The sequence below is a fragment of the Petromyzon marinus genome, chromosome 34 (assembly GCF_048934315.1).
Source record: "Petromyzon marinus isolate PM22_M1 ecotype Great Lakes invasive population chromosome 34, UKy_Petmar_22M1.pri1.0, whole genome shotgun sequence".
Classification (NCBI taxonomy): Eukaryota; Metazoa; Chordata; class Hyperoartia; order Petromyzontiformes; family Petromyzontidae; genus Petromyzon; species Petromyzon marinus.
The window spans coordinates 461988-485321 of record NC_133700.1 but is presented as its reverse complement, the minus strand read 5'-3'; the positions used below and the strand labels follow the sequence as shown (position 1 = coordinate 485321).

At 46.3% G+C, this 23334-nt stretch overlaps 1 protein-coding gene across 6 annotated transcripts in view; it reads left to right on the top strand.

Moving 5' to 3' along the window:
* STAM (signal transducing adaptor molecule) overlaps nucleotides 1-20216 on the top strand; it is a 32996-nt gene extending 12780 nt beyond the window's left edge. For 3 of the 6 annotated variants that reach the window (XM_032965307.2, XM_076071592.1, XM_032965311.2), the window contains 7 exons: nucleotides 6826-6920; nucleotides 9125-9216; nucleotides 10303-10390; nucleotides 12025-12079; nucleotides 13096-13240; nucleotides 15224-15402; nucleotides 16966-20216. In XM_032965307.2, coding sequence (XP_032821198.2) covers nucleotides 6826-6920; nucleotides 9125-9216; nucleotides 10303-10390; nucleotides 12025-12079; nucleotides 13096-13240; nucleotides 15224-15402; nucleotides 16966-17182 — 871 coding nt within the window. In that variant the 3' untranslated portion in view covers nucleotides 17183-20216. The remainder of the gene's footprint in view (nucleotides 1-6825; nucleotides 6921-9124; nucleotides 9217-10302; nucleotides 10391-12024; nucleotides 12080-13095; nucleotides 13241-15223; nucleotides 15403-16965) is intronic. The other 3 variants (XM_032965310.2, XM_032965309.2, XM_032965308.2) reach the window with 3 other exon arrangements.
* Nucleotides 20217-23334: the final 3118 nt, after the last annotated feature.

Below are 23334 nucleotides of genomic sequence, written 5' to 3'. Positions count from 1 at the left end.
TATGAATTCCTGCTGTCATGAAAGGTTTAAATCAAGACTGCAGTAACTACTACATCTTAACACCTGCATTATTGCCGGAAAGTGTAAAGCTTATGATTTCTTTGTTACAATAATGAATACGGCACCTACCGCAGTAACCATTGTAGTAACCACATTATAAAAATAAAAAGTGTATTTCTCAACTTGGAGCTCCATAAGAATCCCTACACCTTGAGCAAGGTCTTTGTCACCTGTATTTGCTGCTGATGCTGGCCGAATCTCGCAATGAATAAATGCACCTCAATCGACATCATCCGATAGTGAATGCTCTTTCTCTGCTTTGTCTCTGGTGACAGCAGTTCAGTTCAGTTATTAGATATAGCCCTGTGAGCTATTCGGCTCTTGAATCGGGTGCAACCGCAACAAACAAAAACATGAACAAGAAACATCTTAAAGTGACTACGCGCAGCAGAAAAATCCAGGAAAAAACATGCAAAGTCTTCCAGAAAAAGCACCGTATATCAATGCTGTGTGCAAAAATCCCAGTGGGATGCAAGTCAAACAATAACAAGTCTAACTCTGTACTTCAACAAACAAATATGGCTAAACCAAAACGTTTTCGAAATAATCAAAATTAAAGCTATTAAAACAATGTAACAGTGATCATAGGAACTGCGATTCAAATTTAACAATAAACGATATACATAACATGTACGACCAAACTTTGCAGCCATAGCTGGCAGCATGAGTCACTCCATAACAGCAGGAGCATCAGTAAGAGTATCAAACATTTTCAATGCACCTTTAAAGATCAGCAAACTATAGTCAAAATTCAAGATCATACTTTGTAGTGGTCATCCAGAGCGATATATTTGATTTCAGGCCACTGAATAGCAGTGACAGCTAGGGGTGTACAACTCCTCTAGAGCAGTTTTGAGTGAAGATCTCACAGGTAGTGATCCAAGTTGCAGTTTATTGGCGATAGCATTCCAGACCCTGGGGGCATCAATAGCAAATGCCCTTCCTCCAGTATTTGTACGGCAATAAAGAATGTGAAGCTGGTAAATGAGCGAAGACCTTAGGTCACATTTGTTCTTCGAAACAGTGAGGAGATCCAGCAGGTAGTCTGCAGATTTTTTTGTAAGTACATCGTGAATAAATAAGATCTGATGCACAAGCCGTCGATCATTAAGAGATGTTAAGTTTGACCCAATGTAGAGATCGCAGTGGAGGGTCCTATATGGGCAGTTCAATGCCGAGTGATAAATTGAGTCAAGCATCTTCAGTATAGTACTGGGGGCTGATTTATATACGATGTCACAGTAGTCAAGTAGAGGCAGTATGGTTGCTTTTATCATTTCCAAACGGAACATAGGGGGGAAGCAGTGCTTATGTCAATACAGAAAACCAATTTTTATTTTTGTCTTTTTACCAATATAACCAATGTGATCTTCAAAATTCAGTTTTGAATCCAGGATGACCCCAATATACTTATAGATCTTGACTGGCTTTCTTTGATAATTATTTAAGAAATGTCATTGGGGAAAAATAACTTCCTGCTTTAGTCCTGGTGAGAAGCATAGCACCTTGGTTTTGGAGGTATTCAGGACTAGTTTAAGAGCAACTAGCTGATGTTGTAGTTTGTTGAAATCACCCTGTAGCTTAGCAATCACGTCATCTGGAGAGCGGCCAGCAGTAATCAGTATCGTGTCATCTGCAAAACGATTTACCCTGGAATGATCCAGGTCAGTGCCCAAGTCATTGACATAAAGAGAGAACAAAAGGGGGCCGAGGATGGAACCCTGTGGAACCCCTTTTGTAATATTAACACTGTTTGACCTCCAGCCATCTATGAATACAGTTTGGGTGCCAGTAGAGAGGTAATTTTTTCACCATTCCACTGCGTGTTTGAAGAAACGGAGGCAACTTAGTTTACTAAGCAGGGTGTTGTGGTCAACTGTATCAAAGGCTTTGGACAAGTCAAGAAATAGACTGGCGCAGTTCTGCTTATTATCAAGACTACTGTAAATGTCATTCAGCGTCTAATGTAGCAGATGTGGTGCTGTATTTTTTTCGGAACCCAGATTGATTTCGATGTATCTATTCCTTAAAATCCTGTATTATAGTCAGTCTTTGACCAAATTACTTTTCTGAGCACATGCCCAAGCCTTGTCCCTAGTTTTCATGAGCTTAATAATGAAAGGATCAAACCATGGTGGGCAGTTGCCTTTAATTTTAAATCTAACCAACAGAGCATGTTTGTTAAGAATTTGGAGAAACGTATGCCTGAAGGTCTCCCAAGCCGTAGTCAGGTTGTGGATATCACAGACCTTGTCAATATCCGAGTGAAACACATTATTAGTAAATGCCTGTATGCTGAAGTGTCTCATGGAGTGCTTATCAACCAATTTAGAGGGGGCTTTGGGTCTGGCTGACGATCTTACCCCAAATATAAAGGAGTGATCACTAAGGTTATTACCCAGAACACCAGTAAGTGGGAAATTGTGAGGGGCATTAGTCAATAGGACATCAAGCAGAGATGACTGTCCCGGATTTTTTAGGTTGGGTCTTGTGGGGACATTTATTAATTGAAATAGGTTAAATTCATCTGCAAAATGTGGCCACGGCCGGCGGGTTTAGCCAATTCCAATTCAGATCACCCATTAAAATGTTTTCACCTTTAGGGAGGCCCCCAAGAAACTCCCTCACTGCGTTCCCAGCTTCAACATCCTTACCACTAGGTGGTATATAGCAGCACACTACCAATATCTGTTAATTTTTAGGGAGAGTGATTATGAGAGCCAGACCTTCAAAGCAACATTTTTTAATAAGGAATGAGCTGGTGAACATGCAATAATACTATGAACATATATGGCAATTCCACCTCCTTTAGACCCTCGGTAAAGTCGAAAAAGGGTGTAGTTGTCAATTGTAATCTGCAAGTCATTGACGGCCAGAGTGAGAAATGTTTCTGTAAGGCATAAAATGTCCGGGTCCAGGTTTTCCACTTCTAGTTTTAGTTGACTTAATTTAATCACAAGCCCTCTGATGTTGACGTGTATAATACCAACACCTTTTCTGCCAGAAAAATCTACAGAATTAATTGGGTTATTTGCATTTGGGCCAGGGTGAAGCTCAATACCTCCCAGAAATAAGAAAAGTAGAATTTTATTTTGATTTAAAGCTTTCGTGACTGCAGTAATTCATATTCTTAGTTCTTTCGGTAAAGTCAAGTTGAAGGGAAACAATAAAATAATTTTTCTATTGTTTTATATGTTTTATTATTTTATTGTTTCCCTTCAACGTGACTTTACCGAAAGAGCTAAGAATATAAAAAAGTAGAATTAATAGTTTGCACAAGTATTTTTTGTGAAAGGATGTAGAGCGACGAACCTTGGACGAATAGCAGCTGCTTACATATGGCGACATTTTTTAAGAGCAGAATGAAGTTAGGAAGGAGTGCTGGTGAAGTAATAGGACAGAGATAGGGTTTAAAAGGATACAATGATGGAGTGTAGAAGTGGCTAGAAGCTGTTTCACTAGCAGGTGTAGTGTCGAATGGAGCATCAAGTACAGACGAGAAATAACGAGGGCTGCCAGTGGTGGAGTTCTGTTTGGCACTAGATATGGCCGGGAGGGACAGCAGTAGGATACACAGCAGAACTGCCATCTTTAAAATAACAAAGATCCACAACAGTTAAACACACAAGTGAAAACGTACCGGTAGGCCGAGCGAGAAATGTCTTGCTGCACTCGTCGCACATGTACGGCTTCTCGCCCGTGTGCTTGAGTTTGTGGTGGCGGTCAGCTCCAGGTCATGAAGTTGACTAGTCGTTCAAGTTCTTGCTGTTTGTAAGCACACCTTTGTGCGTTGCTATTTCTCTACGCTAGCGCGGATGTGACCTAACACGTCACTCTTTTTTCTCTCGAGAATATTCGCGAACAGGGCAATAACCTGATCAAGCAGGTGAAGGCTAAAAACCTCAAGGAGCGGGTCAAGACTGTCGAGGGCTTCCTGCAGAAGCTTTGGCTCCTTGCTTACGAAGAGCGTTTCTGAGCAAACCAGGCAGCAGCAGTTAAGGCAGACCCAAGGAGCAGCAGCTCAGGAAGGCCCAGGGAGTAGCTGCTCAGGCAGGCCCAGGGAGCAGCAGCTCAAGCAGGCCCAAGGAGCAGCAGCTCAGGAAGACGCAGGGAGCAGCAGCTCAGGCAGACCCGGGGAGCAGTAGCTCAGACGTGCACTGCGTTATGGGATTGCTATTCGCATGAATGACGCTCTATCAAAAATACTGCATGTGATAGCCACAAATCTTATGAGCTGTTATTGAAGAGTCATAATGTCTTGTTCCTTCATATCACTGTTGAGTGTAATCATGTTACCTTGTTGGTTTACCCCATGAAGGCCGAGAGCATATTATGTGCTATATGCCAACACAGTAGTGATTTGAGGAAGATCTCATCAGGCTTTCGAGAGCTTCCTCGTGGTGGCATGAGCCGGCAGTTGCAGGACTGCACCTTTACCTCTGCAACATTCATGAACAGCTATAACCACGATAACATGACAGATAATTAATCCACAAATTACATTAAAACAAAATTACTTATTGATTAAGGGGTGGCTTATAATCTGCAATTCATGTATCTCGGTAAAAATTAAGTTATTAAACACCTATGAGTAAAAATTAAAGTTTATACATTTAGGCCTACTAATCTGGTACTAGGCGAAGCCTGCGGCAAGATAATTGATCCTCAATTTAGTTTTAAAAATACTTATAGATTTAGAGGTGACTGATAATTTCCCATCGAAGGACCTCTGTAAAATTGTTAAGTTATTAAATACCTTAGATGGGGAACCAAATTAAAGTTTAAATCTTTAGGCCTGAGGCCTACTAACCTGTTATTAGACGAAGCCTGCGGCGTGATAATCCTCAATATAGTTAAAAATAGTTGGGGAACCAAATTAAAGTTTAAACCGTTAGGCCTAAGGCTTGAGGCCTACTAACCTGTTTCTAGGTAAAACCTGAATCCTCAATTACGTTTAATTTACTTATAGATTAAGAATGTTCAATGAGAACTGTTATTGATTACCGGAGTGTTGATGATGGGTGATGGTGTTGGTGATGAATGGTAATCATTATGGGTGGTGAAGATGGATTATGATGATGATGGGTGTACGTACACGCAAACCTGCCTGTTCAGACTGAGACGAACTGGAATTAATCCCCCCTGCACCCGCCAATCTCAATTTAAACACGCATACAGCTCACTAATACACACAGCTCACTCACACTCACTCACACGCAGCTCACACACAGCTCATTCTCACGCACAGCTTAGCTCAACTCACACAGCTCACTCGCACGCCGCCGCCATCCACATTACGCAGTGGTAGCGCGTCTACCGCTTGTTGCAGAGGTGTGTGTTTCTAATGCGGAAGGCCTCCCAAGTTATTACTGCGGGTATATTAACGGTAAAATTACTACACGTCATCTGCTTCACGGTGGAGGCTAAAGATCCTTTGATATCATTGGAAACTAGTAGGCTATTGTGTGCCGGTGTTATGGTCCAAATTTTACAAATTTGAAAAATGTCCCTGTGGATTGCTCAATTGGGATTCCACACACAGCACGATGTCACCCCCTACTCTGAAACGCCTGCAGACTTTGTGAAAAACAGCCTGTCTTCATGATGTTAGCCGTGCGCTATGAAAACAATAGCGAGAATGCCAAATGTACAACACAATGTGATTTTTTACTACTATAATGAGCCAAGAATGTCTGTGTGTCCCGTGCGTGACGTCACTCCACGTCAACCAGCCCCCCTCATTAATAATCATGAACAGGTGACGTCCTCCAAATGGGGGGGCGAGGCGCCTCCTCCCCCCTCCTCAGCGTCAACTTATAACCCTCACTACAAAGGCAGAACCCTCACGTAAAAAGGATGGCATGATGAACAAGGGATTATAATTCTAGATTTGAAGCTTTCGTGACTGCAAGGATTCATACTCTTTGGTTTTATTCGGTAAAGTCACGTAGGTAAAATAAAAGAAAAGAAAACAATTAAATCACGACGTTACGGAGGCAACACAAGCTTCCATCTTCAGGTGGAATAGTCACAGCAGAATATCTGTGTCAAGTGCACAGCTCTGAGACGATCGGGTTTATATATAGGTTAAGGGGGGAAGGAGGAGCCAAAAAGGAACGTGGGTGGGTGGGAGGGCTGGGTTAAGCCGCCTTTTGTTAAGCTGCAGGGGGGTTCGGGGGGAGGCGATGGCGTGCGAGTACGCCCCATTTTTTAAAACGAAAGAAGCAGCTAAAGTTTGGCATACTACCACTGAAAATTGCTGTACAATTAAAAGGCAGCTAACGTTTGACTTGATTTATAACATCTTTCCAATGGTTGCTTAATTTGAAACCATCCTCTCGGTTGAAGTTGTGTCTGTATTTGTATATCTAGATGGCCTCGTGGACAAATCTCTGGTAATAACCGGGAGGTTTGCAGAGTACCTTGACCAAATTCGCAAGCACAAATTAGATTTAAAACATGGCAGAACGAATTATTCTGCCGTAGCTGATCATTGTTACAATGCTGTGGGTTATCATTATATTGTTTTTTCCGATACCAAGGTACTTTCAAATGTTTCTTGCCGTTGTTTTTTTTTCACACCTGATGACGACCGTTTGTGTTATGGTCAAAACGTCGTGAGAATTTTATTGTTATATATATTTTATTATTTTATTGTTTCCCTTCAACGTGACTTTACCGAAAGAGCTAAGAATATGAATTACTGCAGTCACGAAAGCTTTAAATCAAAATTTTATTTTATATTGTTCATGCCTGTGTCTGCAGTGACCCCAACTGGTGGAAGGGCGAGACCCACAAGGGATCGGGGCTGTTCCCATCAAACTTCGTCTCAGCCGACCTGACGGCCGAGCCGGAAGCCCGTGAGTAGAGAGTGTCCATCTCTCCCGTTCCGCAGGACAGCACGTGTCAGCACGTGTCAGCACCCGCAGCACGGGTTAGAAAGGATCAGCACGGGTTGGCAAGGATCACTACGGGTCGGCTCGGGACAGCACGGGTTGGTATGGGACAGCACGGGACAGCATGGGACAGCACGGGACAGCACGGGACAGCATGGGACAGCACGGGTCACCTCGCTCCCTTCCTGTGAATGGCAGTGAATTAGAATTCACGTGCTCAGCAGAAACTGTGAGACCAAGGCTGGTGACCTGGCCCAACACTCATCCCTCATAGCAAGAAGCGCCTGAGGTTGATTCCTGACTCATTTCTGCGTGGAGTTTGTGTGTTTTCCCTCTATGCTGCAGAGTGAGTGACCGAGTGAGTGACCGAGTGAGTGTGTGAGAGGATTTTTTTTATGTTCTCCCCCTGTTCTGCAGAGAAAGCGTTTGAACATGAGAGTGAGAATCAGTCAGTGAAAAAAGGGGGATCGCACTGATGGCAACAACTACCAGAGCATCTCCCTACTCAGTGTGAGGCCGGGAAAGGTCCTGCCAAGGATTATTCAACATCACCTTGTCAGACATGTTGAGTAGAGACTTACAGAACCTCAATCCTTCTAAGTAGGAGTGGCAGACCCTACTGATGAATGTGAATCATGTTACTAAGAGAAGGGGCCTTACCATCAGCCCCACAAAAACAAACCATCTGCCTAGGTATTTTATCTCCTCGAATAATCCCCGCCCTCCACTCCCCATGAGTGATGGGGCAGTTGTGGAAAGAGTGCAGAAGTTTCCATACCTGGGCAGCGTGCTTACAACCAGCTCCAGTTTGGCAGTAGAGGTCTCCGAATCAGTCGAGAGGCATTTTTTCATCAGCTTTTTAATGCTGTGTGGAAGCCGATTGCTCCATAAAAAAACAATGGGTCTTCCGTATTCTTGCGAAACGTGGAGCCCTCGAGGAATATCTACGCCAGTTTTAAACATTCAGACTGGCCTGCGTACGATCCATCCTGGGTTTAACCAAACTTGGATTGTGTGAGGAACTCAAGGATCCTTGAAAGATCTGGACACAGTCCAATCGGTGAGCTCCTCCGGCAAGCAAGCTGCATTGCCTGGGTCTTGAACTAAACTAAAACTAAACTATGTTATTCACCTGGTAAAGCCCACTGAGTTAATAGGTGTTTTTCAGAAGTAACCTGGCCACAAATGATAGTTCAACAAAGTCAGCTCAAAACAATTATCTATTTATTTTAAACTATTTTTAGTTTGCCAGGTAAAGCCCACTGAGCTAATTGCTCTTTTTCAGAAGCAAACTGGCCACAAATAATAGCTCAATGAAGTGGCAAGTCATATGGAAATTGATAGCAACCAAATAAACTTAAACGCATGTTTCTAAATGTGGAGGGAAAACACGTAGGACCCAGAGAAAAATACATGAGACCACCGGGAGAACACGCATACTCCAAATATACAGGTGTCAGACCCACGACTTTCTGCATACCAGGTGAAGGAGATAACATGTCGCCACCTTGCTGCCCTTGTAGCTCGCATGCACAACCACCACTTGCCTAATAAGTTTCTGTTGGCTGGATAGATGGGGCTAAACTGGCATGGCACGGGCTACGGAAGAGATGGACTGATGCGATACAAAAGAATGTGGAGCTGATTGGACTTGCCGATGACTGGTACCAGTGGTGTCAAGATCGAGCTCTGTGCAAGAGGTTCGTGAAGGATCCTACTGGCTAATTGGAGGCACTCGCCCTCCAGCAATGATGGAGGATGGAGGAGCGACATTCACAACAAAGAGCAGAGCACCGAATGGCTAAAACACAGCAAGTTGGCACAGTGGGGAGCACAGGTGGTGCGTCTACCGACAATCTCAGTCAACCCATGGCGCCTGGATCCTTTCTGAAACCTGCCAGCGAACCCTCAACACTTAATGTGCCCTCAAAGTACACTTAGCCTGGCACAAGCGCTATGGTAATATCATCGCGACTAGTGGCAAACAATGGTTATTGTTGAGTGAGTTAGTGTGAGAACTTGAGCGGAAGCGATAGTGTAAGTACGTGAATGAGTGAGTGTGAGAGTATGTGAGTGTAAGACGATGAGTGAGAGAGTGTGAGATCGTGAGGGAGTGAGTGTGACTCAGTGTGAGAGGGTGTGAGGCGGCTGCATTGTTGTTTTAACAGCCATAAAGACCGAGAAGAAAACGGTACAGTTCAGCGACGAGGTGAAGGTGGAAGCCATTGAACCGGAGCCCGAGCCCTTGTTCATCGATGAAGTGAGCATCTCCTCCCCCGAGCCAGATCACCTTGCCACACGCGTTGCACTTGTGCAGCCCATTCTCAGCCCACTGATGGATGACGGCCTGCCTGCACTGTGTAAAATATTATGTAAAAAAAACTTTGGTGGCTGGCACGCGAGCAGGCAAGTGCGTGGTGGTGACGTCACCGCACACATCTGCATGATGGCGTCACCTGCATCCCACAGCGTTGAGCCGTGTTCATGCGTCGCGCGAACGTCATGCCTCTACCCACCCACATTCCACCCCAACCGTGGATCCCACGCAAAACGCAAATGCGCGGCCAGTACTGGTTAATTATTATATTGTTTACCAGAAAGCCTTGCTAATTCTCAACTATTTTTCTGGCATGTCCTGCCATGTTTTTTTGCAGTAGGTGCGATGTTGATTTTGTTGTGTGATCCCAATTGAGTAATTTTCAGGGTAAATTTTCAGCATTGGGATGTTTGGCCAATGCGAGTTACACTGGATGTGTTTAGCTACTGGAGAAAAGTGGAAAACTCAGAGGAAATCCATGTTGAACATGGGGAGACCATACATACTCTACACAGAGAGGTGCCCTAAGTCAGGAATTGAACCCATGACTTTTTTTAAACTAAACAATGTTTTGTTTTAATTTTACCAGTTAATGCCCACTTAGCTATATAGCTCTTTTTCAGAAGCGACCTGGCAACAATTGACAGCTCAGCGATGTAGCTTATCATGTGGAAATTTATAGCAGCCAAATACTCGGAATGCATGTTTCTAAATGTGGAGGGAAAAACCAGAGGACCCGGATAAAATCCACGCGACCGCAGGGAGAACACGCAAGCTCCAAATATACAGGCATCAGGGTTGGGATCGAACTCACGACTTCCTTTAAAGCAGTCGAGGTAGTTAACTTCTCACCACCGAGTGTTACCACTGCACCACTCTGCTGTCCACATTAGAAAAAGGTGGCCGGGCGTGGTATCGACCACACCACCCCCTTGTGCACCGTGTCCCCCTTGATGGCTGTTCACGCTTGCCCCCCAACAACGTGTTAACAGCTACATGGGGAACCTTTGTGTGTGTGTTTGTGCGCAGGGGAAGATGGACACATTGCTGAGGATGTTGCAGAGCGCTGACCCGGCCGACGAGCGCCCCGACCCCCCTGAGCTGCTCTATTTGGAGGGTACGGCGCTGGCACCGTGCTGCCACTTGTTGTTAATTATTCTTGTTACGCTCATTTACCTAGGAAAGCCCCACCAAGTTTCTCTATTTCGGGACGTTCCTGTCAGATTTTCGCAGGATGGCGATGTTGCCTTGTGTTATATCCCATTTCAGTAAATAGAGGGCATTTTTTCAACGTTCGGATATTTGGCCAGTAGCACTTGCACTGTCCTGTAGTCTTTAGCTACTACTACAGCGCCTGTCCTTTGTTTTCGCTCATCAGCTTTTAAACGCTTTGTATCACGCCAGCGCTCTTTGCTCTACACAGTACGAAAATTTTCCTCCATACACACACTCGTATACACTCCTCTAGCAGCAGCAGTGGATCCCAACCCATGGGTGGTTGATCAGAAAATATTTTGTTGTGCATCTCAAAACTCAGAAGAACAAACAAGAACATAAACTGGCAACAATTTTCGTGATGGCTAATGACGAATAACAATCCGCGACTTTAGACTTCATGCATGAAATCATCATAACATCTTCCAATAGATGGCACTTTTGCTGTATGTCGTATATTACAGGGTTAAATCCATCTGGCTAATTGTTGGTCAGAGCATTGCTGGTGGATCACAGAGCCTGTTGTGAGTCATCTGAATGGATGATCAGAATGCTTGGTATATTGACCACTACTCAGTTACAGCAGAAACAGCTACAGCATCGGCAGCAGCAGCTAAACGGCAACCTTACCCAAACTTTGGTTTCAGTCGGATGCGCAATATTTCAAATTACGGTTTTACGGTCAACTCAGCCCATCATCCCTTTCAGTCATCGGCGGTTGTCCAATGAAGATACTGTCCCCTGCCATAAGAATGTGGAATTTCCAGCACTAGCTTGAGGCTGCTGACTGCAGTAGGAACCACCTCAGGCTGCTGCTCTAGAGAGGGAGGCACCGAGTTGTGTGTCTGTCTGTCGCGATGAGCTCCTTCACCGAGGCGGCCACACGCAGACTCCAAGGTCACTTGTGCAATGAGACCATCCTTGACATGGAGGGTTTCACAATGAATAATGCATGCCACGCTAGTCAGTTAGCTCAGATAAAGCAAAATAGCATTAAAATACATCAATTTGCAGTGGTTAATATCTAGATTAAATCTGATTGGTTGGTCTATTCCTGTGAGGTCAGGTGACACAGTTTTGACTTCCTGGCTTGTTTTTTTTACTTCCTGAACTTTATCCCTGAAGATGCTCGACGCAGTTTCAAGCGAAAGGTCGTTAATCTAATCGCTAAATGTGGTTGTGACAAGTGTTCTAGAATTTTTTCGATGAGTGAGTGAGTGAATCGGTGAGTGGGTAGGTGGGAGAGTGGGTGAGCGAGAATATGAGCTGAAACAGTAACGATCGGTGTCCCTCGTACACTGGGTGACAATTTTATTTTGCTGGGTTGGGTAGTGGCAGGTCCTTACGACAAAAATTTGGTCAAATAATTACACATGGCCAAACCAATTATTGACCACGATATTGACCGCTTGAAATCTGCATGTCAACTTAAGCTGTGACGTGGATTTGGATATTCATGAAATGGCGACTCGACACCACTGACTGAGACTCAGACACGCTCTCACTGGTTCTCCCTGTGTGCTGCTCTGCGTTTAGAGTCGTGCCAGCACATGGGGCCTCTGATCGACCAAAAGCTGGAGGACATTGACCGGTGTGTACCCCTTATGATGGCAGCATACACTTTGCACAATCCCTATCTCTTGTCAATCTCTCCTGTACGGATACGAATTGAGGAGCAACTGTAATTCTGTAATTCCATATCTGGATTCTAGCTGCTGGCATCACATCCCAGCGAGGGTTTTCCATCTGTGCCCTCAGAGATCGTTAGCCGTGGACACAAGTTCACATAGAGACCTATAGATTCGCAAAGAGAAACAGAATATTTATAAGACTTAGAATATATATTGGTACTGGAGGAATGTATATCCAATGTTCTATAAAGCCCTTTTTCACAGATGCCCATTAGACTTAAACCGAGGCACAGACTCACATAGAAACCCATAGACTCGCACAGAGACGTATAGACTCGCACCCAGACACAAACCCGAACGGATACTCTATGCATGTGACGTCATTACACACTACGTGACACTGTTTTTGTCGGGAACGGAGAAACTGATGTTGTGTTATTAATGTCACGTCCTGTTTTTTTATCAATCTGAAACAAGTATAATTCGGAATTGTTCGAATTCCCCTGACGAGGCCTGATATTGAGATTTCTCAGATAACTCGCACTGTAAAACTATGGCAGTGATTAACCCCTCTCCCCTCCCAATCACCTCCATGGTCTGTAGAAATAGAAATTGCAGAATCAATGCTTCATCCCATTTGTGCTCTCTCACGGTTATCGTCTGTATCACATGTTCTGTATTGAGCACACTCAAAGCCTAGAGGTTGACTATCGTACAGTGTGAGCATGATCAGTGTAATTAAAAAAACTATTGATTTTTTTAGACGATTCAGCACATGCGCCATGGGTGCAAGAGTCAATTTAAATCATCGGATCGATTACCCGGCATAATCGCAACACGAACACTACCCCCAAAACCCCCAGTGGCACCGTGGAGCCGAGCCGCTGTTATGTTTGTACCTGTACCTGTACAGGTATTATGGATGATGTTGGTCGCGAAAGCCTACGTGTTAAACTGTTTTGTTTGATGTTCGCAGGAAACACTCTGAGCTGTCGGACATTAACGTGAAGGTGATGGAAGCGTTTGAGCTGTACAACCAGCTCATGAATGAGGCCCCCGGCTATGGCGTCTATGGGAAGGTGCAGCCGTCCCTGCAGCAGCAGCAGCACTACTACTCACAGGTGAGGGGGGGCAAAGCCCAAGGAGCAGAATTCGAGGCGCAGGCTGCATTCGGAGGCACCCCGAGGGTAGCAGCGAATCGGGGCGGCCGCCCCTGGCCACCGCGCTTTGGTGGGCCCTGCGCATCCACGTCACGGTGCCAGATGGAATACCTCCAGTTTAGTTTAAAGGAGTCGGGGACTCGCATGGTGGGATTGCCCTGAGCCTCGCACCCCCTTACGGACGGCCCTGGCTGCACACTCCGGGCCTCGCCACCGGTCCCACATGCACCGCGCACAGGTGGAGACCCTCTCTTGATTCAGGAGATGCTGACGTCATACTCGCGTCACTCTGACGTCGCAGCGGTCATGCGTTCGTACCTGACGAACATCTGAGCTTCATTGCTCATCAGATTCCTCCAGTATAAAATATTCCGTTTTTGATTTCGATATTCTGATGTTTGACCGATGTGGTTACTGCTGCGGTATGTGTAAAACTCACTCACAGTAACCGTTAAAGATCCTATGATCTCATTCATAAAGAGTAGGCCATTGTGTGCTGGCAACACGGTCTAAATTGACAAGTTTGAAGAATGAGCTGCAAATTGCTAAGTTAGGATCACACACAGCAACATCACCCCCCTACTGTGAAATTACTGCAGGCTGTGTGAAACACAGCAGTGCCTTCGCGATGATCTCATTACGCTGTAAGAATGGAACGAAAACCAAACGTACTGAGTCATTGTTCAAAGCCAGGAAGAGCGGCGGGGAGAATCGCTGTGGAAACTGACTTCACTCAGGGCCACCACAGTGACACCCACTGCCCGTGTCTTCTACTGCACGAGAGGGCAGCCCTGCAATTCCCTATCCACATCACTGCTGGCGGAATAGCCTACACTAGAGGGAGCTGTAGAGAGCCCTTATAGAAGGTATTTGGCTTACTCTTCCATGCTGGCCGAGACGTATTGGAAGAGTACCCACATGCAACCCGTTGATCAACTGACTACAGTGTACCCATTTATACCGCTGGGAGGGTAGAGATGGTGGTGGTGGTGGCGGGGTTTCATAAATGTTGCTTCTGTGCAACATTAATGTCCAGTGCGCTCACCATTAAATCCACCACGGCAGCCCCCTCGCTCGTGATGCTGTGTTGTTTCGTTCAAGAACACTTCCGAAGTGTTTTGTGCTTCCGTGCTACATACAAAATGTCGGTGTCAAATTCCTCCGGCTGAGTAACACGTATTGTGCGCGTGAACTCACTGTGAGCTCTGCGGCGTAAGGCCGGGCGAACATGGCATCCACATGTCTATTGTAACACTCTCGTACTCAAAGCGGCCGCGTGATTCTGCGCTAGAGCAAGCGGCTCGCAATCTGAAGGTTGCAAGTTCAAATTCTGATTGGGGGTCGACTCAGCCCATCATCCCTTTTGGGTAGAAAAATCAGTGCCACTTTGTCCTATGGATCGACTCATTCCACCGTATGAATGTAGAATTTCCACCACTGGCTGAGGGTTGTACACAGGAGAGGAAATGACAATGATTTGTTTTTGATAGAGCGCCCTTCAGGCCGGGCGTCTCAGAACCCTTTACATGCAAAATGTGACTTGCTGTCCCTGTCGGCACTTGGCCTGCAAACGGTCATTAGCCTCCCACTGGCGGCCAATAATTACTGCTGTGTGTGATCCCAATTGAATAATTTGAGGATAATATTTCGAATTTGCCAAATTGTATATGTGGCGTTGGCACATAATGGCCTTCTCGCTTAGAACGATGTCAGGGGATCTCTTAAGGTCCACTGTGAAACAAACGACATGCATTTATTCACCTGCAGTAATAACCAGGGAAACCCGCTGGATTCGAACTCTGAACCTCTGCAACAAGCGGCGAACGTCCTACCGCTGGGCCACGTCACAGCCTCACCTCAACTCTTGTTTGAGTGAGAAATCACTTTTGACTTTTGACACCACGTTCCTGTCTCCGTGTGTGTGTGTGTGTAACTTGACACTAGCAGCAGCAGCAGCAGCAGCCGTACAGTGGCCCTGCTGCTGGCGGTGGTGGCGGATACATGGTGCCGGGCACGGCTCATAGTTATCCCGGACCTGCCGATGGCGGCCAGGGTACAAGTGCTGCCTCACTGCCTCCCACCCTGGGCCCGGGGGGGAGCCAACCCGGCCACGCCTACACCAAGTGAGTGTGGAGCATCGCCGGCGGTGCTGGCTGCCACACACACTCTTTTTTACATAGTTGCTGAGCACAGGTCCAATGGTCCAACACGCCAAATGTTCAGCAACAAACAGCACTATCAAATGTGTAATAGCTAAGAGGGTAATGCATTTAGCAAATTGAGCTTGGGGAAAAAAGATAATGGGAGGGAATCCAAAGTGGAGCAGTGTAAGGGAAGAAGCTGCAAGTGATGTGTATTGAACTGCAGTGTGGTGAGGATTGAGTGAATGAGTGTGAGTAATTGGATGGGTGGGTGGTTGAGTGAGGGAGTATGTTGTTGTGACCTGCAGTGTGGCAATGGTTGGACACGGTGTGATGGATGAGACGGAAGAGTCTGTCTACTAGACTGAGTCCTCAACATGGGTGCAGGATGAGTCACTTGGGCCATATTCTCAGTGAGACTCGGCTCTGGCTCGGCCTCTGTTTGACTTGTTGACATCACCTCGACATTTTAGATGCCCCACAGCACTAAAGTGCGCTGTACCGAGGACACAAAACTCACCTGGTTCTCACTCAATCCCTGCGAATGCCCCAAACACCAGGAATTATATTGCTTTGTATGGTCTTGGTTACTTTCCCATGCAAATCGCAGTTCTAAGCCGTCGGTTCTTTACGACAACGTCACTTGCGGTTGTGTTTGACTCTGTTTACATACTCAATCATCACCTTAGATCTCTTTTGAAGTTCATGAAAAATAATTTAATTATGGTTCACAAAAGTAATTTGTCCGAGCCAAGTAATCCGTATGACTGAAATGTTAAGATGTTAGGTGGTACCCATATCCACTCTGGCCCTTGCACTGTTATAATATTTTTTTTTTATAATTGAGTACTTTTGGTATTCTTGCCATTGCTAACGCCCAAGGCTATTACGAAGCCGCTATGTTTCACAGACAATGCCTGCAGTAAGTTGACAGTAGGGAGTGTTTTTTTTCTCTCTGTAATTCCAGTTGAGTAATTTGTAGCTAATTTTTTTTTGGCAAATTTGGACCATGCCGCCAGCACACAATGGCCTACGCTTTCAAACAACATTAAAGGATCTTTAATATCCACTGTGAAGCAGGCTGTTTCTATGGCAAATACACCCCTCAGTAATAATCAGGGCTGCCTACAGGTTTCAAACTGCGAACCTCTGCAATGAGCGATGTATGCGCTACCGCTCCTGGCAGTCTCATGCCCATCTGCAAGCCAGGTGCTGTCACCGTATGCCCCGAGAGACAGCTGTCACTGGGTGTGCCTTTTCAAATGTTTGCGATGAGATATAAGTCGCTTACCACATGTACAGCGCTCCAAGACTACCCTGGCTTAAAGCAATCATCGTCATCATCGTCAATAATACCTAGGCTTTGTGTGACCAGCACCACTTTGATTCTACAACCCTGAAGCCCCAGGTGTATGTGAGAGAGAACTTCGGGTGACTTCTGTACATTTTTATCACAGTTCGTTGTCTCATGTGCTGTGCGTATCCCATGGCGATGGTGAATGTGGGTGCTGTATGTGTGCGTGTCCTGCTGTCGTCTCGTTGCAGTGCCCTGCCCGGCACAGGCCACGTTGTGTACATGGGGCCGCCGGGCCCTGTCGGAGTAGAGGCCACGGGGTTCCCTCCCGGGAGCCTCCCAGCCGGCGGCGTGGCCGGCACGTTCCCAGGGCCCGCTTACAGCAGCCTGCACAACGCACCGCACACCGTGCAGCCCCCGCCGCAGGCCCTGTACACGCAGCAGCAGCAGCAGCAGCCCCTGCTCTAGAGCTCCCTCTGGGGCCGAGCAGCCCTCCTGTCTCACACTCTGGGAGAACCTCTGCTTTTTTTGTAGGCAACACCATATCTGGAGGGAAGTTAACATCTGTGTAGACATCTCTCTCTGTCCTCTCGTTGTCTTCACGGAAATCAAGTCGAGCGAGTGGCATGCCTTACGGTGACGGTTGATGTTTGATGGCGATAGCGGAAAGTAGGGAGTATATAAGCTGCAGTCACTTTCTTTGAAAGGAGTCTTTGTATTGAAGCTGCCATGTTGATCATGCCCTCAACGCGTGCGTATGTGTGTGTTTGTGGTGCGCGTGTGTGCGTGTAGCCCTCTGTTGCCACTGTTATACAGTTGTGTAATAAGACACATCAGGTGAATGCTGCACCACGGGTCACCCAGTCTACCAGTAACACTATGCCTGATTAAACTGTAGGCCAGATATGAATCGGTGTGTTTTAAAAAGCAAGCAAATTGACGAGTTGTGATTAAAACGGAACTTGTACATAGCCACTGCGCTGCAGAGCAGCGGTTGGGACCCTTGCTGCAGTGACTGCCGAGTATGCAGCCCTCGGAGGATGACGACAGCCTGCGCTGCTCCTCCTCTCGCGCGTGATTGCAGTGGAAGTTTCTCCGCCTCGCATCTCCACCTCCGTGTAACATGCGCCTTCGTTTCCTGTACATGCACACCACTCGTAAATCCCATTTTCACTTGGACAGACCGTGTGGGGTAGGGCCGCTAGCAAGCAACCTGTTTGTCCAGCACCACGTGCCTGCACCACACTTGCCCGCTTCTATCCTCCCAGTGCTGATGTACGTTGCTCCAGCCAGGGTTCGGCCAGAGGCACCCATGGCCATTGCATGGCCACTGGTTCACAAGGCCAATTATTGAACTCATTGCTCAATCTGCGCCACATCTCCCACGTCCGCCACTGCTCTGCCCCAGCTTCCTGCCGAGTCGCTCATCCATGTCTTCACGTCTTGACAGCTGCAGATCTTCAAGGTAAATCCATCGCCTGCAACCTCCAGATGACCCAACATGCCGCTGTCAAGAGCATGTCACCCCAATACTCCGATCCCTTCACCAGCTCCCACTCGCCGTCTTCAAGATTTTCTATAGCCTCGTTACTGCCTACTTCTCTCTCTCATCCCGCGCAATTCCCCCCCACCTCCTCCCCCTTGCCTTCCTCTTACTCCCATTCATGCGCTCTATGCATGAGCAACCAAGGCCTCCTGTCAAGAGCGCAGGTTAAACTTCACTCGGTGGGAAGTTGTTCATTCTCTTCTGCTGCCCCCATAGTTCTGAATTCCCATTCCCCCAGCTGTCTGTGCTGACAATTCCTCTGCTCAAGTCTGGGCTCTCAAGAATACTATCTCCTCTCCGCCACCTCTTCCCTGTAGTGCACGTCCCGCTGTTTGTGTGTAGCGTCGCGAGTTGCGCCTGGGTGCTTTGTCCAAATTGATTGCGTTGTGGACCTTGGGTCACTGATAATGTAGTGGCTCAAGCTGACAACTCTACCGCTGCTTCTACTCTACACGGACGAGTGTGCGCGTGCGCTCAGTGCGTGGCAGCATAACCACGACTCGGCAAGGTGCTTTACCAAAGTACGGGGCGCGTTAAAGAGCCGGTGACATGGCTACGGTGTTGGCACACGCTGTTGAGCGGGCGCCGGTGAATGCGCTGGCGAAGGTGTGCTCACAACTACACGCGCACATGCGGACCACTGCTGGACGAGGACCTCTCTACTCCATGGGGATCGTGGGGGTTATTTTACCATATTTCATTACACTGGTCAGTGCGGCTTAAGGTGGGGAGCATAGGACGGTACAATGGATGTTACTACGTTGCTTTCTGCTACCCACAACCCCACATCTCCTGCTTGGCCTCCGAGATGCGACGAGGTGAGGTGCATTCCGGTGATGTCCTAATCATGATAATGATACTTGTTTGTATTTGGCAGAGCCGCCCTCCTTCACTACGGGGCCTCTCCGGAGTGATTTACACACGATCAGTGACTCGCATCTCATGAACACATTCGAAATGACGCACCAGGTGGCAGCTGCCCCATTATGGCGTTAGTCTGCCAGTAGGGGGCGATGATTACTGCTGTGTGTAATCCCACGAGAGATTTGTGGGTACATTTTTCACAGACTTCACTGCCACACTAGCCGTTTGTGTCTCTTGGTCTTCGGTGCACAGCAACCGAGTGTCCATTGTGAGGTGGCACATCTACGTGACACGCGTTCCTGACATGATAGCAATGGGGACACTCGAAACCCTGGATGAGATGAAGAGATTCAAGTCACGTTGGGGTTTGAGTTGACCCCTGGGAACCTGAGTGATCTTTTTAATATTCGTGTGTCAGCCTGGTCGTAGCCTGCAGACCATGTGCCGCATGACACTCTCCGTATCGGTAGTATTCTGACTTTATTATTTGTAAGATTCCCCCAAAAGTTAACAATGCCTTACCAATTGAGCTATAACCATTGATTAATATCGCGACTTTTAAGGTTTTAATTATCAACCGCAATTATTTCGACGAGCTTTTGGCTGCATCGATGTGTATTGGTGGCATGTGCTTTTTTCAGTATTTGTGAAAGATGGCATTGCTAACTATATTAATTCCGGCACCGATGGTGTGACCCAAATCTGAACTTGGTAAAACTGTGGAAATTCAATGCCTCTTGTACAATTGCAGGAAGCCCCTGTGGGGAAACGGTTGGGCTAATCCATAGCCTGAGCTATCCCGATGGAAAGACTGGCATACAACTGAAGAGATGTATTTAAAGATGTACTGTATATACGTAATGTCCGAGCCGATGATGAATATCGTACACCTCGCTGTGCAGTGTTTAATTGCGCCTCTGTAAGAAGCTCCAGGAATTGACTGCGCGTGTACCTTTGGGTGTCCGACTTCTTTTGTATGTATAATTTTACGTGTATTCGCGAAAAGAAATGTAGAACTCGCTTAAGATCCTTGACTAATTTCATCATAAGACATTTTGACAAAGACTTGAGACGAATAAATTTAGACAACTACTCTCGCAGCCGATTGCTTTTGTAAGTTTCATCGAATCACACTTGGAACTAGAAAATCTCTTGACTAGGGCTGTCAAACCACAACTGGGAAACTGGTAACTGTTTTCAGAATCGGTTTCCGGCTTGGAAAGTCAGGAATCGGTCATCGATTCTGGTGGAACGTGATTGGCATGTGCGGACGAGCAAAAACCGCATGACAGCCTAAGTCACCATGTGCTTCACGTGCCCTCGTCTCTCAGTTACAAGCCAATTGAAATTGCTCGCTCACGCCATTGGTGGAAAGGCCCCTACTAGAGGGCACTCAATAGGGTATTTGGTCTACTCTTCGACACTGACCAGGCATCTTGGAAAAGGTGACGACCTCTAATTTGCAAATCCGGTGTGCTGCTCACTGTCACACCACCGCTGTGGCAGCTCCTTTCAATTTTCAGAGGTGAACATTTTTTTATGCGTGGCAAACCGGTCACGTTTTTTTCATGTAACTGCCAATCACAGTGGGGATGGGGGGGGATTGTGCCGCACTGCGCTTGGACGTGCACACGGACACTGCCATCGCTCAGCGTGTCACTTCTGTGTTGTGTTTGCGGACGGCAGTGACTCACGAATTGGAACAATCCACCTTCCTACACACAAGCTGATCTCATCGTTTCGTCTCCAAAGTCGAGGTCCTCTCGGGCGTGTTTCCTCCTTTAGCTGCCAATATTTATTTAGTCTCCACCACCATTATTCTTTCGAGCAATGTCCTCCCCAACCCACTTTAATTTATGTACAGTAATGTCTATAAACACTGTCATCCATGTGCCTCTTTCCGTGTAATTCCAAGCATGCACCTCTCTGCTCGTTTGCACACTCTTCAGCTTTTGTTTACTTCTCTTTGTCAATGGTCATGTTTCTGATCCATATAACAAAGTCAGAAATGAGCACTGGTGGAAAATATTCTTCTCTACGAACATTGGTCTTTTGATTTTCATTGTCAAGTTCAGTTTCCCAAAAGCACTCTGACCTGTTTAACACGTAGGCTTTCGCGACCAATATCCATAAGAGGTTTTTTTTGGGTTAGATCGCGTAAAGAAATAAATGTGTCGTTAAAACCCACCACCCGACAGCCAACTAGTAAGGGTTGTCACGTAAACAGAACATGCCAATTCGTCACTAGTAAAGCTCACCGGTGTGTTACAGAGCCAAGACTGTACATGTGGGTGGTGGCGGGTTTTAATGACGCATTTACGCGATCTAACCCAAAACACATCTTATGCATTCTGACCTATCACCGTCTATTTAATTTTTGCTACTGTATTAACTGAAACATAGGATCAAAATGTATCTTAAAAGGAATATGAATATGAAATCCTTAATGACACGTGAAAGAGATTCTGATCCTGCCTCATTCTATGGTTAGGAAGTGGCACGAGGAGTGTGACCATCATCCAGAGTCTACAACTTCCACAACTCCCATGTCATTCGAGTTCACGCTGGAATCACAGGAGAACACTACCTGAACAAAACACTTCTGAGACCTTTACTATGGATCCACATGAGTCACATTAATCGTATTTAATAGAGCGCCCTCATAGATGCCGTTGTGTCTCGGAGCGCGTTACACACAGTAAACCACTTGCATATTATTGCGAACACTTGAAAGGGCACCCCTAGTGGCAGCTGTTCCAGCACAAGGTGACTCAACATCTGGACTGTGAGTGGGCATGTCTGCCAGTAGGGGCATGATTGCTTGTGCTTTCCCAGTTGAGTATTGACTGAATATTCAGCCCAACACTGGCAGATGGGTTCTCAGAGTGTTGACCAGAAGCAAATTGACCAGAGGCAAGTCAGGGACAGGAGCTCTCACGTCTCTGAATAATTTGCTCAAGTGAACAAAAAAATGCGTAAAAAAATTCACTATTATTGTAAAGCTTAGTAGTGGCAACGCCATTGACCTTGACTTTTTCAGTTACTAGTTTAATTTACTGTACGGCGGTCGTGTAACAAAAAGGATTGGAATAAGATGCTATTAAATGGAAACTCAGTGATGGAGGGCCTACGGTGACCTCTTGCCCTGTGCGGGAGGGGCTGTGGGCCATGGGTAGACTAATTTCAGGAGTAAGCACGGCATCATCAGCCGTGCTAAATCCACTGCTGAAGGCCCTCCCTAAGCTACCGCCACCTCTCATGATCTTACGATGTAACAGTCCACCCAGCACCTGCTCGTTTAAGTGATTCAATCGCGCCATCTCCTCGGTGGGTATTCCAGCCCTGGGCTGCCACTCCATTATTCTTCCAGACCATCATCCATCATCTTGTCTGGCGAATTGTGTCCTTCTTTTTAATAGTTTAGATGTTGTTAACCTGGGTATGTTCTCTAATCCATGTGTTCTTTTTGTCTTTCCATGTAAAACCAAGCACACATAGCATTGTCGCTGTCGGTGTTTGTGCAGAACTCGATGAATAAAGCTCGGAAGAAACTCCAAAACTCGTGTTGTACTGCAGGATTAATTAGGGTTTCATAAACCGTTTAGAACAATGAAGTGGGCAAAGCAGCTTGTTCTAGGGGGGACTTGTACACCAACACACTTGCGCACAATCTCTATCAACACTACCAAGGACAGTCAAACCTCTTCATTCGCAGATTTTTCTTTCACCAAATTTGATTGCCATGTTATATTTGTACAATAAGTCATCGTTAAACGCGGTAGAAGCATTCCTGAAAAGTTCTGCTTGAAGCTAAAAACGCGTTCAGCGAATTTTTTTCCCCATAATATAACAATAAAGTTTAGCGAGATACGATATACGCACACAGTAACATGGCGGGACAAATCGCTGAAGGTGCGCCGCCGCGTTACTATATTATTCCTTTGACTTCGCGATTTGGCAGCATCCCACTATGCTAGAATAATATTGTACTTGCGCAGTACTGTTTTGGATTGTGGCGCATGTGTCGCCATTCACACGGCTTAGATTTTTACGCTTCACGTGCCCGTAGCCTTTTGTGCTACTTTTTCCCTGTTTGTGTTTTTTTATTTCAATCATGGGATCTAAGCGCCCAGTTAGTGGAGGAAATGAGAGCGAGAGGTGAAAGGCAGGTGATGAGTTTTGCTCAAAAAGATGGAGTTGTTGGATAGAC